At 37.7% G+C, this 15,427-nt stretch overlaps 2 protein-coding genes and 1 long non-coding RNA gene across 4 annotated transcripts in view; 1 reads left to right on the top strand and 2 right to left on the bottom strand.

The window, feature by feature from the left end:
* The window catches only part of LOC117338168 (guanine nucleotide-binding protein G(s) subunit alpha-like), a 39,816-nt gene extending 27,566 nt beyond the window's left edge, over window positions 1-12,250 (top strand). Inside the window, exons 6-11 of the mRNA XM_033899393.1 lie at window positions 144-198; window positions 1,148-1,221; window positions 1,601-1,780; window positions 4,306-4,436; window positions 5,992-6,059; window positions 6,965-12,250. Of these exons, the coding sequence (XP_033755284.1) occupies window positions 144-198; window positions 1,148-1,221; window positions 1,601-1,780; window positions 4,306-4,436; window positions 5,992-6,059; window positions 6,965-7,111 (655 nt within the window). The 3' untranslated portion in view covers window positions 7,112-12,250. The remainder of the gene's footprint in view (window positions 1-143; window positions 199-1,147; window positions 1,222-1,600; window positions 1,781-4,305; window positions 4,437-5,991; window positions 6,060-6,964) is intronic.
* On the bottom strand, window positions 9,664-13,649 carry LOC117338169. 2 transcript variants are annotated; one of them, XR_004534977.1, is made up of 2 exons: window positions 10,692-13,649; window positions 9,664-10,592 (listed from the first exon to the last, which is right to left on the bottom strand). It is a non-coding gene; the product is annotated as an uncharacterized LOC117338169 (long non-coding RNA). The 2 variants fall into 2 exon arrangements; XR_004534978.1 differs by having other exon boundaries at window positions 9,664-10,526.
* A 167-nt stretch (window positions 13,650-13,816) lies between these two features.
* On the bottom strand, window positions 13,817-14,906 carry LOC117337770 (conglutin delta 2-like). The gene is made up of 2 exons (XM_033898882.1): window positions 14,889-14,906; window positions 13,817-14,329 (listed from the first exon to the last, which is right to left on the bottom strand). Exons 1-2 carry the CDS (start codon window positions 14,904-14,906, stop codon window positions 13,817-13,819), a joined length of 531 nt encoding a protein of 176 aa, XP_033754773.1.
* Between the last annotated feature and the right edge of the window lie 521 nt (window positions 14,907-15,427).

Below are 15,427 nucleotides of genomic sequence, written 5' to 3'. Positions count from 1 at the left end.
ACAACAGATATTGTCTTAAAAGACTTGTGACTTTCTGCCTCCTTAGGCCTTTTCTCAAATGTTTTACAAAGAAGTAAGTAATGAATGAAAGCCGTGTATAATGTAGACCTGTTGGTAAAATGGACTATCTTCTTCTCTTTCAGTTTTTTAGACCGTGTACATATAGTAAAGCAATCCGATTACACACCAACTGAACAGGTAAGATCTTTTTTTATCAAAAATAGTTTTATTTTATTTTTGTTTCAGGGCACTTACTGTAACTAGAGCTTTTTCTCACTGGCTTGGGATGGCGCCATTTTCTCTCATTTTGGGAAGAAAATTTGTAAATTGAGAAAGATTTTTTTTCGGGAGTAAGCTGCAAATTTTGGAAATTTTAATAAAATATGAAATAATTTCAATTGGGAATGTGGCCCATTAACGAATCAAAAATCCCCTCAGAAAAGGCCTGGTAATGCTAGTGTAGAACAGGGGATTCTGCTTATAATATATTCAAATTTCCAGAGAAAATGTTTATGAAATACAGAATATTTTAAGTGAGTAAGCAATTATATGACCAAGTAGGTTGTGAACACCTGCACAGATTTAATTCATATTCACATCATACAACACCACACCGTTAAGTGGTCCATGGCCATTCTTGACCACTTTTAGAATAAAGCTTTTGTGTAGAAGATATCTCGTGAACCCCTAGGCAGATTTAGTTCAGTTTCACACCACAACTGTAAACATCACAGCATTAAGTTATATACTTGAGGTCATTTTGTTTGTCATTGCTCATGATCAAGGTTAAAGGTCAAAGATTGCACCTTACTGTTTTCAAAATTATAAGCTGGGATACCATCAGCTGGATACCATTAAGAAAAGGTCAAAGGTCTAAAATCTTAAAAAATAACTTCTCTATAATCAATAGGTCAAGGGTCATGATATTGGGCAAGCATCATACAGTGATTAAGGCCTACCAAGTGTGTTCATATAAAAGACCTTCAGCTTATTTCAAGGTCATAGGGGTGAAATGTGTTAAAATGCTATTTAAAAAACAAAACAACTCTGTGTACACATGAGAACTCAGGCGACTGTTCAGGCCCATGGGCCTCTTGTCTTTCATATGTTCCATTTCTTATGCTAATTATTGTTTTTCTCCTTTCAGGATATATTACGATGTCGAGTTTTAACATCAGGAATCTTTGAAACCAAATTTATAGTTGATAAAGTGAATTTTCAGTAAGTATGTCAGTGATTTCAGGTATTTTCCTGTGATACTAAGATGTCAATTTTGTGTTTTGAAAACAGTTTAAAAAGTTTCATTTTGATGGAATATTAAAGATTGCAGTCAGTAGATGTTTGATGAATTTTAATATATATTGTGGGTATATACAATTACCATTCTAGTAATTTGGTTGAAGGACATTGTAACTTTAAAAGGCCAAATGGTCACACATTTATTTCTGAAAGATGATGTCTACATAAACACTATTGATGAAAGATTAGAAAAGACCAAATTTAAATGTAATGATTGGTACTTGGAAGGCACTTGAGGTGATGAGCTTTTTTACATACATCAATACACTGTATACTAAAAGTTAAATGTGTCTTACTTCAGTATGTTCGATGTGGGTGGCCAGAGGGATGAGAGGCGGAAGTGGATCCAGTGTTTTAATGATGTGACGGCCATCATCTTTGTCACAGCATGTAGTAGCTATAACCTTGTCCTTCGGGAAGACCCCAGCCAAAATCGACTCAAAGAATCCCTCGCACTTTTCCTTAGTATTTGGAACAACAGGTGAGAAAATGATGGCAGTCTTAATTTTTCCAGGAAAGTGTCACGCAGGGATTTTGCTACAATTTTTTGTCTGGGTCCAGGGTCCATTGAATTGGGAATTTTTTACGCGACAAAATTTGGAAAACAGAGGAAAGTAAAATTCAAACAAATTCATGTTCTTCTCAATAGATATCGAATTTAATTTTTTTTTTATTTCAGTTGGTAATTACATGTGTTAGTTATTCAAAATTGCCTGAGGTTTTGAAAAATTTACCTTTATTTTGGAATTGTCAGTGACAAATTTTCACAAGATTTTCTTTAGGGGAATGGGTCTTTTTCACAGACCCAGATTCTGATGTAGGAAAATCCCTGTCACGTGATTACTTAGAATCACAGATTGGAATAATTTATGCAGAATAACGTCTGCCACATTGAAAAATTGTTTAACCTTATCAGAGACAAATTTTCGAACAAACAGCATATAGAAATAACATCTGTGTATGAACTCGTTAATTAGAATCTAAATGAAATTCACAGGTAAGCTCCGACACGTTGATTATGAATTAACACCATGCTTACACTAACAGTCAGTTTGCAAATTATGTTTGGTAGCATCAATTAGATTTTGATGACACCTGTTATATTAGGAGTGAGCCCTATATAGGTCTACCTGACCATGTGTTTACATTTCCTTGACAACATATATACTGTATTATTGCACATTTGTCTCGGTACTATTATGTCGCTATATATACAGTATTATTGCACATTTGTCTCGGTACCATTATGTCGCTACTGAGTATATTTACTACAATAATACTGGAGTCTTTAAGTCCTTAAAGGGCTTTTTGTTTATTTTATCAGAGCTAGCGCAGGCCTTGAGAAAGCCTTGAATTTCACCTTGGGCCTTGAAAAGTCTTGAATTTCATTCGGGGCGTTGAAAAGCCTTGAAAATTGGTTTACAGCCTTGAAAAATTCTTGAATATTATGGTTTCATTAGGATAAGTGAAACCCTGGCCACTGATCATTTGGATTCATCTTTGTCTATATGCCGCCTTCCCTACAGACGTTAATAATTAAATAATTACCATGTCAAGATGTATTTTGATCAAGTGGATAGTTATAAGTTGCTTTGTTGTTCCCTCTCAAGATGACTTAGATGACGGGGGAAAATGGGCCTTGGATATTTAATTAAGACATTGAAAAAGCCTTGAATTTGGTTTGACATAATCTGTATGAACCCTGTTTATTGATTTATATACTTTGTCAAATGGAGTCACTAATACAGCCCAACCTTGTTATTTTGAAGTTAATGAGGCCCATGAAAAATTTTCGAGACATCCCAAGTATTCAATTTAAACAAGTATATTTTACATGTAATGTTTTGTTGGAACTGAATGTTTATTCGAGTTAAGCAGGTGTTCAAGTTATCAGAGTTTAAGATATCAAATAAGAGCATCCCTCTGTCCATATAGCCTGAAACCTGCTCTTTATTCCTGTATTATATACAGTCATTTTTTCCTACTCAAGAGGCCAGGAGTTTTCAGCAGACTTTCAATCTTGATAAATCGAGTTATGTTTTCTGGCCAGCACTTCCTTTCAATGATTTTTAAAGAGTTGTGCATGCCATTTGTCAGTATTTTGTCCTTGATTTCAAAGTTTGAATCCTAAGCGAGATCTTCTGATTTTTTCAAATAATTTGTTTTTGAAATAATCTTTAAAATTTGGGTCGGATTTGTTATGTTTTTGAATAATTTTAAAAACTTGGTCGGATTTGTTATCACAACATGTAGTTTAGTTTCTAAAGAGGCTTTTTGAAAGAATCATTCTTTATGTTTACTTTCCAAATTTTATGCATTTTGAACCTGTGTCACTTTGGCCCGCATTCATTCGTACTAAATGTAAAACAACAAATCAGTTGCTATTTCGCTCGCCGCACATCCACATTATGGGCGGTAAGACGGGTAGAGTCTAGAGGCAGGGTGAAGAAAGTGTCTAAAGCTTCGGTCATAACCGGATGCAGGGTATTTCAATTGTGAGTCCTCGGATTCGTAGGGGCCGCAGTGGCCGAGTGGTTAAGGTGTCCCGACACTTTATCACTAGCCCTCCACCTCAGAGTTGCGAGTTCGAAACCTACGTGGGGCAGTTGCCGGGTACTGACCGTAGGCCGGTGGTTTTTCTCCGGGTACGCCGGCTTCCCTCCACCTCCAAAACCTGGCACGTCCTTAATGACCCTGGTTGTAATATGATGTTAACCTAAAACAATACTTCCTAAGGAAGCTTTAGGATTGATATAGGAAAGTGTCAAAATGATTCTTAAGGAAGAGACTATAGAGCTTGAATTAGAAAGCTGGTAAATTAAAACTAGCGATTGATATTAGAAGCTGGTAAATTTGTCCTAGAAGAATTGAATATTCACTGGATTCTCTCGTCGGAAAGAATACTTTTAGAGATTTGATATTTGAAAAGCTGTCGTAAAATGATTCTCTTGTTATTTTAGTTATGTAAATTTATTTAAGTGCTATTTTCTTTCTTTTTCTTCACAGATGGCTACGAACTATCTCCGTAATTCTATTTTTAAACAAGCAAGATCTACTAGCAGAGAAGGTCAAAGCAGGGAAGTCTAAAATAGAAGAATATTTTCCTGACTATAGGCGCTACCAAATACCTTCAGATATAGTATGGCTATGGGCGATATGATGACCTTACCTTCAGATATAGTATGGCTGTGGGTGATATGATGATCTTATAATTACAGTATGTATTGTTAACAGTCATTGGACAACAACCAGATCAAATTGGTTTACTCATCATTTAACATGAACTGATTTGATAATTATAATTTTTCATAATCAATCATCAGTATGGTAATACAGTAAAAACATGTACATATTGCCAACCACTGTACTGCGAAACGGCGTCCGACATCCGTCCTCTCTCCGGCAATCTGCTGTTCGTCCTGTGCCAACTTTTCTGTTTAACTCCTTTTGTACTTCTTGAGACGTCGCAGAAAAGTGTTACCGTACCCTTCATGACGTTTTGAGAGGTTGTGGTAAACCTTTGTGCTGTCTTAAGATGTCACGGAACACATTCATGTTTCTCTCTGGCTAAACATAGTCATATATTGGAATTGACAAGCGAAATATGTATTTAATAAAAAGTCAGCTTTAAGAACAGAATGATGATGACATTTTATGCATTTTAAGGGTATTCATTGGTTGAAAATAATCTAATGCTCCAAGAGTTGTTTACTCCAACATGTGGTGGAATGGATTTTCCTTTCCTTTTCTGGGGCATTATTGATGAGAAAAACACACGATAAAACTATTATTAACAATTAAATATCAGCAATTCAGTAGCAATTATTGTCACCTTAAACAGGAATACATATTAGATGTTCAGTAAACGAGTCGCTACACACTACAAAAGATGTAATGCGGCAAATATATGGCAGGATACCGATATTATAAGTGCCAAACGGTCATAAAACATTTCAGTGGTATGCGCAAAGGACCAAACTCTAGTCGCTTCCTGTAGCGATGCAAAATTTGAATGAGTATGAAAAGAGTTAAAAACAACTTCTTCTAAATAATCACGAGACTTTGAGACCCGACAACTTCTTCTAAATAATCACGAGACCTTGAGACCTGATATTGAGTAAATGAATGGCCTTCAAGGTCATGGGTGAAATGTGCTAAAAATCTTAAATGATTTCTTGACCAAGAGGTGATAGACCGGATTTTAGACCAGTGTCATTGGTGGGATAAAGGGTAAGGTCAGATTTGGGTGTGGTCACTGGAATGGTCAGATTTGGGTGTGGTCACTGGTATGGTCAGATTTTGGTGTGGTCACTGGTATGGTCAGATTTGGGTGTGGTCACTGGTATGGTATGGTCAGATTTGGTGTGATCACTGGTATGGTCAGATTTGGGTGTGGTCACTGTTATGGTATGGTCAGATTTGGGTGTGGTCACTGTTATGGTATGGTCAGATTTGGGTGTGGTCACTGGTATGGTCAGATTTGGGTGTGGTCCTGAATTAAACAATATACAGTCAAAAATGATTTTAACAGAACGCTAAGTAATTAAGTGTCCAGATTGTATAAGTGAAACAGCCTTATCAGTAACTTATATTATATCAGAATTTGTATGCCATTTTATATTGATGATAATATGTATCACTTGCAGCCTATGTATTTATGTTTTCCACTAATTCTGTACATCTATTACACAGTTGTTGTAGGGCCTGATGATGATCCGGAGGTGTTCAGGGCAAAGTACTTCATCAGAGATGAATTTTTGGTAAATTTATAATTCACAAGAAAGTCACCATATTTGATCCAGTAAAAAGGGGGGTGTCATTTAACCCAGTAAAAACATCAAAACAGGTTTTTCACTCTCCCTGATCATCTTATAAAGTCTGAAATTTTTCCTTTTCCTGGTTGTTTTTATAAACATATATCTCTGTAAATGTTTTGATCTCTTCTTGATTGATGTAGTGTGTTTATTAGGTCAAATATGGTGACACAAGTTCAATCTGGGATTTAAAATTCCACTCTCCTGATATGCCTGTCTGGACAAGTGCGAAATATTTGTACACTTGCCCATGGCAGTTAGAAGTATTACACAACTTGATTTGTATGGTCCATTTGGTAAATTTCATGTGGTAGAGAATTAATAGGCTGGCTGTACTGTAGTGGTATGTACTAACCAGAATTTTATTACAATTTGTGTGACGAGAATTTTCATCAGATTTTCAGATTTATAACAATCGTATAAACTGAAGCTGTTTCAATTCCTGTAATTTAAATGCTGTATTGATAAGCTAAGATTTCAATGATCAGAAACAGAATTAAAAAATGCTGCATTATTTTATGTTTACAGATCACAGATGCTCAAACATGATCAAGGCAGTATTGATAGTACCTTTAGGACCATAATATGTAAAAAAAAAAAAAAAATCCAGACTTTTTCAATTTCTGAGGTTTATCCGATATCTTTATGAAAATACATCATAATAAAGACTAGGAGTTGTGTGCATGTGATTTATTTTTCATTTAGATTTGAGGAGTTATGCCCCTTTCATTAGTAAAACCCTGATTGATGACCCCCCCAACCCATCTATCTGTTGTAATATACCAACCACAATAATACAGAGGTATTTAGTATTAAGCAAATGTTAACCTACCATTCTTTCTTGTCCACAGAAAATCAGCACGGCAAGTGGAGACCGTCGCCACTACTGTTACCCTCATTTTACGTGTGCTGTAGATACAGAAAACATTCGACGGGTCTTCAACGATTGTCGGGACATCATCCAAAGGATGCATCTGCGTCAATACGAATTACTGTGATGTTTGGACACTTCCCTGGAACCCTGGGGGTCGGGGTCATGTGACAAAAGCGTGATGCATTAGTTGGCTTAAAAAACATAACTGTGTGAACAAGAAGACTCGCAGGAGCGCATTACACGCATATACAACTGTGCACGCATCATGGCGTTATGGCAGCCAGTTAGCTGGCAGGTTTATGTATGTGTCTGCCCGCCTGACTGCCTGTCTGCCTGCGTGCAAGCCTGGCAAAGCAAGTGCTTTGGGGTGTTTGGTGCAGGAATTGGGCCAAGCATCTTCTTGACAGAGATCACTAGACTTATAGGGAAGATCCTTTCTTGACAACAAGGCATGGAACAGTGTCTCTAATACAGAGGATATATGAGTGTGTGCTGGAGTGCGCATGTGTAAATGTGGCATGGATGTGCATGTTGTGTAAGCTAAGGCGTGAGCAAGATTTGGAATGGACATGTTCTTTGTGAGTGAAAGAGGAAAACATTTTTGAATACAGAGTAAAATGTGTGCATTTCACTATTAAGCAGAGAATGCTCTGCATTTTAGATTTCAAATGCAAAACTGTAACGTCCCAAGGATAAGATGATAATTTGGATTTTCTATGGTGTACCATTATTTCTATCCCAGTTTGTAACACAGCATTTTGACAGGATGTGGGATAGTGTTGCAAATGTCTTTGGTAACCAAATCATGTGAATTATGATGTCCTCCGACTAGTATAACACACATTTCATACTCAAAACTTTTCTCGGAACCACAATGCTGCGTCTGAGGTTGGTCTCCCGTGTACATCACCAGATTTATAGGCCATCTGACATGTGTCTCAAACCACCTATTGTTGCAGTCTCCTTTTGTCTGTCGTCTTGCCTTGTCATCAGTAAACAAAAAATCTGTGAATTTTATCACCCGGACTTATTCTTCTCCTCTATAGAGAGGTGCAGTTTACTACTTTAATTCATATATAATATACATATATAGGGTATATTTGATTCATTTTCAGTTGGAAATAATTCCAATTACATGTTTTGGATTAAGATTCCATGTTTGGAACATTTTCAGTCTGATCCACCCCAGGGGCTGAGGCACAGTGTTCAAGGTCCACTTAGCTTTTTCAAGAATCATATGCAGATATGCTAGAACCAAATACACCATATATGTAAGGTGTTTCATCGAAACTTGACATTAAAAAAATCACCACCAGCATTGCTGAGCCCCCAAATGCATAACATACACTGTACAATGGGAGACAATCTGTGAACTATCAATACAAATTTACGAAATTTCAACAAAAGTTTTTAAAATGTATTCCAACTGAATAAGGTCCTGAATTTTCGAAGCAAAATCTGTATGAGCTATATGGGGCAAGTGCCTATTCCTGATCTAGATTTAACAAAATGGCCAAGGTTGTGTGTTTTGACGTCGGATTTCATTCAGATTTGATATGAAAGTGTATTTTGACACTAATGTGACATGAATTTCCTGATAGAATCATACAGCTGCCATTTCTTTGTTCTTGATACATGGAGATATGCAATTTGTCAAGTTTTGTTCCAAATTTGTATATAGGCATTTCATCACATTAAAATCACTACTGCAACTTTCGTTTCCTGATTGAACAAAAGGTTGTCGTTTCCTGTCCGTGATTGGACAAATTTGCTGTCAAGTTCCAATTTAATTCTCTGTATGTGGATTATTTACTGTAACACTGCAGGCGCTAATGGATCTTATGTTTCTTGATGGAACAAATTTTTTTACCATTGTGTGGCTTCTGATTGGACGAATATTCCAATTTTGTACTAGAGTTCTTGCTATGTTTTCATGATTATATCCATGCAAATCACCACCACAACAACAACAAGTACTGCTATACCAGAACTCAGGTGACTGTTAAGGCCAATGGGCCTCTTGTTATAAGTTTTTAGGGATAGACGTATTATCCTGTTAGCCTGATGCACAGGGTTTGGGATTCATTTGGCACAAAATTATTTTACTAAAACGATGATTTTGGTCAGTAGATATTTTTATGATAAATGCCTGTGATATTGATTGTGAAACATTTTGGAACAGGTCTTCCTCTCCTGGGCAGTGTGTGTGCAACAGGTTCAACTTTTTACACCACTGCATTTTTATGGTGATTTTATTTATTACAAAACAGAATTTTTGTGCTGACATTTTGATAATTTGATGATAGTGTGTGTTGTAGGCACATCATGATGTAAAGCACAGCTGTATAAGTAAAAAATCATACCAAGGAAAACATCAGCAATTTGATCAAATTTCCCATACAGGTCTTGCTAATATCATGTTCTAATTTGAATGAAGGTTACAATTCACATGCGCTATGATGAGTCCCCATCAAATAATGGATGATTTCAGAAGACTGGCTTCCTCCCCTGACATCACTGTAGCTTGTTATTGTGTTATTCATGTATGCATGTCAACCATTAGCATATTTACTCCAAATCTTAGTGGAATCTCTCAATACAGATATAAAATTTGTGAGGAGAATTCTCACCAGCAAAATGTTAGATGCTGTCTGTCTGACCTTTGACCTCTTTTTCGTATGTTTGACTGCTGATTTATTACATTTTACTCGGGTCTAATGTGATAAAAGCCAGGCTACATTTCCAATGATATCATGAGTCGCCACCAAACTCCTGAAGTGGCTGCTAGATAGAAACTGGACTGGGATAGTTGTGAGAATTGGGATATTGTAAACCATAGTTATACTTACTCCAATAAAACAAAAGGAAAATGTAGGTTTACATGGAGACCCTTAAAAGGAGATTGAGGCCTGGTGTTCGGGAAAAACCGTTTCTTCATCGCGGACAACAATACAAATCTTCATTTCATGCATTGTCACATTCTCAATGAGAATCAGTTTAACATATTGCTGAACATCAAACATTACTTCATTTCACACTAGCGAATCAAATAATTCCTGATGTGGTCCTGATGTTGACTATAAAATTCCCCCACAATCTCCACCAACCTGCTGATTTCAAAGTCCTGTGATTTAAGATGTTTCATCAACAGTTGACTTCTGTCACAGAATTCTTGAATTAGCTCTCACAGATTGGCTATGCCACTCCCCAGTTCTCACATGAATATGTAGCTATGCCACTACCCAGCTCTCAGATATAGTTATGCCACTTCCCAGTTCTCATGAAGATATAGTTATGCCACTACCCAGTTCTCATGAAGATATAACTATGCCACTACCCAGCTCTCACATGAAGATATAGCTATGCCACTACCCAGCTCTCATGAAGATATAACTATGCCACTACCCAGCTCTCACATGAAGATATAGCTATGCCACTACCCAGCTCTCATGAAGATATAACTATGCCACTACCCAGCTCTCATGAAGATATAACTATACCACTACCCAGCTCTCATGAAGATATAACTATGCCACTACCTAGTTCTCATGAAGATATAACTATGCCACTACCTAGTTCTCATGAAGATATAACTATGCCACTACCTAGTTCTCATGAAGATATAACTATGCCACTACCCAGCTCTCACATGAAGATATAACTATGCCACTACCCTGCTCTCACAGATATAGCTATGCCAGTACCCAGCTATCACAAATGTGGCTGTGCCACTACCCAGCTCTCATGAAGATATAAATATACCACTACCCAGCTCTCATGAAGATATAAATATACCACTACCCAGCTCTCATGAAGATATAAATATACCACTACCCAGCTCTCATGAAGATATAACTATACCACTACCCAGCTCTCATGAAGATATAACTATACCACTACCCAGTTCTCATGAAGATATAGCTATGCCACTACCCAGTTCTCATGAAGATATAACTATACCACTACCCAGCTCTCATGAAGATATAACTATACCACTACCCAGTTCTCATGAAGATATAACTATGCCACTACCCAGCTCTCATGAAGATATAGCTATGCCACTACCCAGCTCTCACAGATATAGCTATGCCACTACCCAGCTCTCACAGATATAGCTATGCCACTACCCAGCTCTCACAGATATAGCTATACCACTACCCAGCTCTCACAGATATAGCTATGCCACTACCCAGTTCTCATGAAGATATAGCTATGCCACTACCCAGCTCTCACAGATATAACTATGCCACTACCCAGCTCTCATGAAGATATAACTATGCCACTACCCAGCTCTCATGAAGATATAGCTATGCCACTACCCAGCTCTCACAGTTATAGCCTCAGTACGCCACTTCATATCTGTCACTGCTGGATAAGGGTAAGCCCTCAGGTATGCATGCTCATTCGTCAAACATTCATTATATGCCTAAGATTGATTATGACATATATATATATTATATAAATGTAAGGCAAAATTGGGCGATTTCATTCGAACTGTCAACTTTTATCTGCTGAAGATTTTTAACCGATAGTTTTTACCAAGAGCAAGATCTTTAACTCTACAATGACACGGAAGATATATTATCACACACGATTACTTATGAATGTAATCCGTCTGAATTTCTGTGTACCGAATAGACATAAATGTTCACGATTGCATCTAATAAAAGAAAAAATTCCTCATTTGTGAAGTTTAGATGCTTCTTGGGAAGTGCTTTGTGTAGATTATTTTGATGTGATATCTTGGTTGCGGTGTAGAATTTGGGATCTCCACTCATGATAAAAATTATCTTTGTTGAAAAATCTAACCCGATGCAAATTGGAATGAAATCACTGAACTTTGTACACTGGTGAAGTTCCTAGTTACCTTTCCACATATATAGTGCCCAAATTGATTCTTGACTCATGAGCATGCTAAACGCCTTAAGTACTGCCAGATTTAGCGGTGGCGGGAACAAAAATGAATGATTCTGATTGGAAGTGACAAAACTACTGGTGATACATCTTTATAGTCAAGATGTTGGCTCATATGTATGTAAACATACAGAAAGGGACAAAGGTCAGACATTCTACTGTAAATTACTTCATTTTCACAAATATTTATTTTTGCAACAAGATTCCCTTAGACTTACTTGTAAGAATTTTGATTGATGAAAGGAATACGATATATTATGTCCTTTGATTATAAGCTTAAAAGTGTGATGAAACATTAGCTTGGATTTCACCTGTTGCATTCACTTGAAAATATATCTCACTAAAATTGCGATTTATTGTAGTTTATTTTTGAAAAGATATTAACCTCTGACACCTAAACATGTACAATCCAATGAATTAAGGGATTATGAAACCAGTCAATACCAAATCACAATACCACCTAGCTGTGAAATTTCTAAGCTATTTCTGACATTTACTGATTTCATGATAATGTGTGTCATTCAAAGAGCAGGATAAATCTGTGGTTTTGAAGACGAATCATTTTATATGTATGTTGAACTCGTTCTGTGGAAAACCAGGGACCATAAAAAAAATCCTGTGTAATTCTACTAAATAATGTATTTGAGGAAACAAGTTGAGGTGGGATTTGATTAAGTCATGATCATTCAACATATAGTCATCATGTTCCGTCTGTCATTGTGCGCTCTGTGTAAACTATTGACATTTTAAACTTCTCCAATTTTAACTGGGATTTATCTGAAACCTTCCTCGCCTCGAGATGATTCTGATTTAATGTTATATTTCAGCAAATTTAAGACCATGCGTTATGAAATGGTCCGGTTATGATCCAATCCTAGCAGTTTTTCAGGTGTGCCCAATATCCAACAGGGTCACCATATAGCCACAATCTTCAAAAACACATTTTTACCTGGCTGGTAATCATGAGCTGTTCCACTGGGGTCCCTCTCGGAATTAACAGTTTAGAAGGTTATAGCAATTTTATGTTGTTGTTGACATTATTTGTTTTCGTTTTTTTTTTTTATTTTTTTTTTTAATTTTTGTTCATTTTATCATATTTTGAAGTACGTTTTGGTATCATAATTCGCTATAAAGTTTTCGAAAGGCATCTTGGTCCATCCTGGAAGTAAACACCCCACAGCCTATTTAGCATACACCTGAAAGGTCTAGGTGTGATGTTACGGCAAGATACTGTTGAAAATCGTTCGTAGTTTTTAGCTCACTTGGTCCATCTTGGTTTTCGACAGTTGAAGTTTGTTACCAGTATTTCATGGATTGTACCTTAGTTTTGTTTATAGGTGACTAGCCTCCAACTAACATTCTGTCGGTCACAGAATGGCGGTCCTCAGCTAAGATAGGTTGAGTTCATACAGATAACGGATTCTATCATTTTCATATCACATATATATATAGTATTAAGGGAAATCTATGGTTAAGCCTTTCATTTGTGATTAAAGATGTGATCCCCTTCATCATCAATATATTATCATTTTAATTGTTATGAAATCCAAGATGTAGCAAGAGATAGTTGAATTTACAGTTCTACCTAGTAAGTGATCCAACTATTGTATTGTGTAATGGTTGCCACTGCTACTGGGTACAGTTGTGATTAGATGACTGTTAAGGCCCCTTGGGCCTGTTGTCAGTCCCTAGTGTTTCTGACATGACTGTTTAGACCCCTGGGCCTGGTGTTTCTGACATGACTGTTTAGGCCGTGTTTCTGACATGACTGTTTAGACCCCTGGGCCTGTTGTTTCTAACATGGCTGTTTAGACCCCTGGGCCTGGTGTTTCTGACATGACTGTTTAGACCCCTGGGCCTGTTGTTTCTAACATGGCTGTTTAGACCCCTGGGCCTGGTGTTTCTGACATGACTGTTAAGACCCCTGGACCTGGTGTTTCTGACATGGCTGTTTAGACCCCTGGGCCTGGTGTTTCTGACAAGACTGTTTAGACCCCTGGGCCTGGTGTTTCTGACATGACTGTTTAGACCCCTGCACCTGGTGTTTCTGACATGACTGTTTAGACCCCTGCACCTGGTGTTTCTGAAATGACTGTTTAGACCCCTGGGCCTGATGTTTCTGACATGACTGTTTAGACCCCTGGGCCTGTGGTTTCTGACATGACTGTTTAGACCCCTGGGCCTGGTGTCTCTGACATGACTGTTTAGACCCCTGGGCCTGGTGTTTCTGACATGGCTTTTTAGACCCATGGGCCTGTTGTTTCTGACATGACTGTTTAGACCCCTGGGCCTGGTGTTTCTGACATGACTGTTTAGACCCCTGGGCCTGTTGTTTCTGACATGACTGTTTAGACCCCTGGGCCTGTTGTTTCTGACATGACTTTTTAGACCGCTGGGCCTGGTTTTTCTGACATGACTGTTTAGACCCCTGGGCCTAGTGTTTCTTACATTACTGTTTAGACCCCTGGGCCTAGTGTTTCTTACATTACTGTTTAGACCCCTAGGCCTAGTGTTTCTTACATTACTGTTTAGACCCCTGGGCCTGTTGTTTCTGACATGACTTTTTAGACCCCTGGGCCTGGTTTTTCTGACATGACTGTTTAGACCCCTCGGCCTGGTGTTTCTGACAGGACTGTTTAGACCCCTGGGCCTAGTGTTTCTGACATGACTGTTTAGACCCCTGGGCCTGGTGTCTCTGACATGACTGTTTAGACCCCTGGGCCTGGTGTTTCTGACATGACTGTTTAGACCCCCGGGCCTGGTGTTTCTGACATGACTGTTTAGACCCCTGCACCTGGTGTCTCTGACATGACTGTTTAGACCCCTTGGCTTGGTGTTTCTGACATGACTGTTTAGACCCCTGGGCCTGGTGTTTCTGACATGACTGTTAAGACCCCTGGGCCTGGTGTTTCTGACATGACTGTTTAGACCCCTGGGCCTGGTGTTTCTGACATGACTGTATCCTGTAACATGGTAACATCGTTTACCTGATCCCTGTTGTACATGTTGGGAACAGAACTTTTCACTCTTTATTCAGATAAACAAATCATGCACGAATATATTGAATCCATTGATCGTAACAGCTATCCAAAATTAAGGCAGTGTGAGTGAAAAAAAAAAAGAAAAAAAAAGAAAACCATTATTTCATAGAGAATGTAACCATGTTGCTGAAGGTAATGCCGAATTCTGACAAAGTGAATGCCTTCCATGGACCATCAGATATGCTGGATAGTGTCTGATAGGGTCGGAGGTCTATAGTGATAATAATTTATTTGTTAGTTAATCGCACATCATTCTGGCTGTACATCTTAGTTGAAATTTGAAACTTTGAATATGCTTGATTGCATTATCATGCCAGCAGATTTATAAATAAAAAAATGAAACTTAACATGCTCTTGATAGAATTTACAATGTTTTTCTATGCATGATATTAAAAACACTTTTAGTATATTAAACCACCATTGTGTTCTACAAGACATCAGCAAAACGACCGACATACTGTTCATCAGCTGAGGGTCCGCGGTGG

The sequence above is a fragment of the Pecten maximus genome, chromosome 11, assembly GCF_902652985.1.
Source record: "Pecten maximus chromosome 11, xPecMax1.1, whole genome shotgun sequence".
NCBI classification, from domain to species: Eukaryota; Metazoa; Mollusca; class Bivalvia; order Pectinida; family Pectinidae; genus Pecten; species Pecten maximus.
Note: the sequence above shows the minus strand (reverse complement) of the source record. Positions and strands in the feature narration are given on the sequence as shown.